At 35.0% G+C, this 1,938-nt stretch overlaps 1 protein-coding gene across 1 annotated transcript; it reads right to left on the bottom strand.

Annotated features, from left to right (window-relative positions):
• Positions 1-392: 392 nt before the first annotated feature.
• On the bottom strand, positions 393-1,558 carry LOC109222018 (probable folate-biopterin transporter 4; the record flags this gene model as incomplete). The annotated part of the gene is given in 3 exon segments (XM_019386430.1): positions 393-985; positions 1,132-1,269; positions 1,361-1,558. Coding segments are annotated over 3 exon segments (598 nt in total), but the record flags the coding sequence as incomplete, so codon positions are not given.
• Between the last annotated feature and the right edge of the window lie 380 nt (positions 1,559-1,938).

The raw sequence follows: 1,938 nt of genomic DNA, 5'->3' as shown, positions 1-1,938 counted from the left end.
CCACTGAAATATAAGTACTATTTAAGAAAATAAAAAGTAATACTCCCACTATCCCTAAAAGAATGAGTGTGAATATAAAGGTCGATGCATCTAGTTACATATGTTATTTATTTTTAACATTAATTTATATAGGGTTTATTTTTTAATTATCTTAGATGCCTTTTTCCTTTTATTTTCTTTAAACAACAAATTCAAAATGCCACTAATTATCCTTACAAGGCATATTTTTTTCATTGGAACTATTTTTCTTATGTAGCTAAAATTATAAGATTTTATTTCGTTAATTGTGTACTTTTTGGTCCTTTTGTTCAATTTGACAGCAAAATATTCTCTTTCAACTAGATAGTATTTGACATGGTAGTTCCCGTCTTTATGTGAAGTTAAAGGGGATATGTCAAAATCCAACTGTCAAAATAATGCTCTGATATAAAACTTCTGGATTCCCAAATCAGCCTGCAGTTTCATCCCTAATCCTACAATTGATGTTTGATATTACAGATGTAAATAAGCAGAAGAGAGTAGCAAAAAACTACCAGGCTGTGAGTGTTCATACAACAACTATGTCTTAATCCCAAGCAAGTTATGGTCAGCTATATGTATCTCCTCAATAACCATGTCGCTCCATTTAAACTCATCTCAAACTAACACGAGTATCCATCTATAATAAATAAGAAAAAATTCCTTTGTTGTCTAATCTGTTACCTGCCATGTATGCTTTATGAATTATGCTGACAAACCTGTAGCTTCCTTTGGTATCAAAAAGAGGAAGACCACTGGGATGAAAGTGCAGAGGACCTGAATTCCAATGGCTAAGAAGAGATTGTCAAAAGACCCTGAAGAGATGTTTAGAACCGAAGCCAGCCCTGCTCCTACAAAAGATCCCACTGTCATTCCTAAGTTGTTTATCGACATGAATAATGCAAACAAAGTCCCTTCAATGCCCGGAGGACAAAGTTGTCCTGATAAGATGAGAAAGGGCATGAACCTGCAACAAGAAGAGAATACTTCAAATGCTTTCTGACAAATATGGAACAACAAATACTCATGTTTTATACTTAACAGATGTTAGCTGCTTCAGATGTTCTATAACTACTTTGAACAAGAGATATATAAGAAAATTGTTGGACATACTTGAATTGATTGATGCCGTCAGAAAGAGCAGACCCAAAAAGCACTGCAACCTTGTCTGATATACCTAATAAAACATTAGCTCGAGAAACCAGAACCATATCTAGAACAGTCAAAAGGGCCACACCTACTTGAGTAAACCTGCATAAATTATAAATAGGAAAATAAAGTGATTTGATAATCTAAGTCAATATTCCTTCACATCACATGTACAAGTCAAAGATCTACTTACATGAGAATATATCGCAACCTCATCTTTTTTAAATAGCGATTGTAAGTCAAGGTCCCGATCATGAGGCCCAACCATCCAAGAACACGTGCTGTTCCAAGGAAAGATGCGTCCAATTTTAAGAACTCTGTCTGATAGTAGAACATAACCGTTGAGAGATTTGGAACTGTCACGTGAGCCAAAAAGAACCATGCCATTGGTCTGGACTCCAAGGAACAATTTGCAAGAGAATAACCACCGTAACATCAGTTAATCAAGAAAAGGCAAAAAAGAAATGGTATTATATGCAAAAGGTCAAGAAGATTGGGAGATTACTGAACAATTCAAAACCTCCCATGAGGTCCCCAACTGACATATTGAAACATGGAAGCATGAAACTCAACAAATAGAAGCAACAAAAAAGTGAAAAACTTGGTCAGTGATTTAATTTGTTGGAAGTAATGTTGCCACTTGGATCTTTCTTAAGAAATTGTAATACAAGGCCAATACTGATGAAAGTGTTTTAGGAATTGCAGTTTCGTCGTTTCAATTTAAGGCGACGCGAGTCCATGTTTATGCTAATGAAAGCAGTCCCTTAAAAA

Source organism: Nicotiana attenuata, unplaced genomic scaffold, assembly GCF_001879085.1.
Source record: "Nicotiana attenuata strain UT unplaced genomic scaffold, NIATTr2, whole genome shotgun sequence".
NCBI classification, from domain to species: Eukaryota; Viridiplantae; Streptophyta; class Magnoliopsida; order Solanales; family Solanaceae; genus Nicotiana; species Nicotiana attenuata.
Note: the sequence above shows the minus strand (reverse complement) of the source record. Positions and strands in the feature narration are given on the sequence as shown.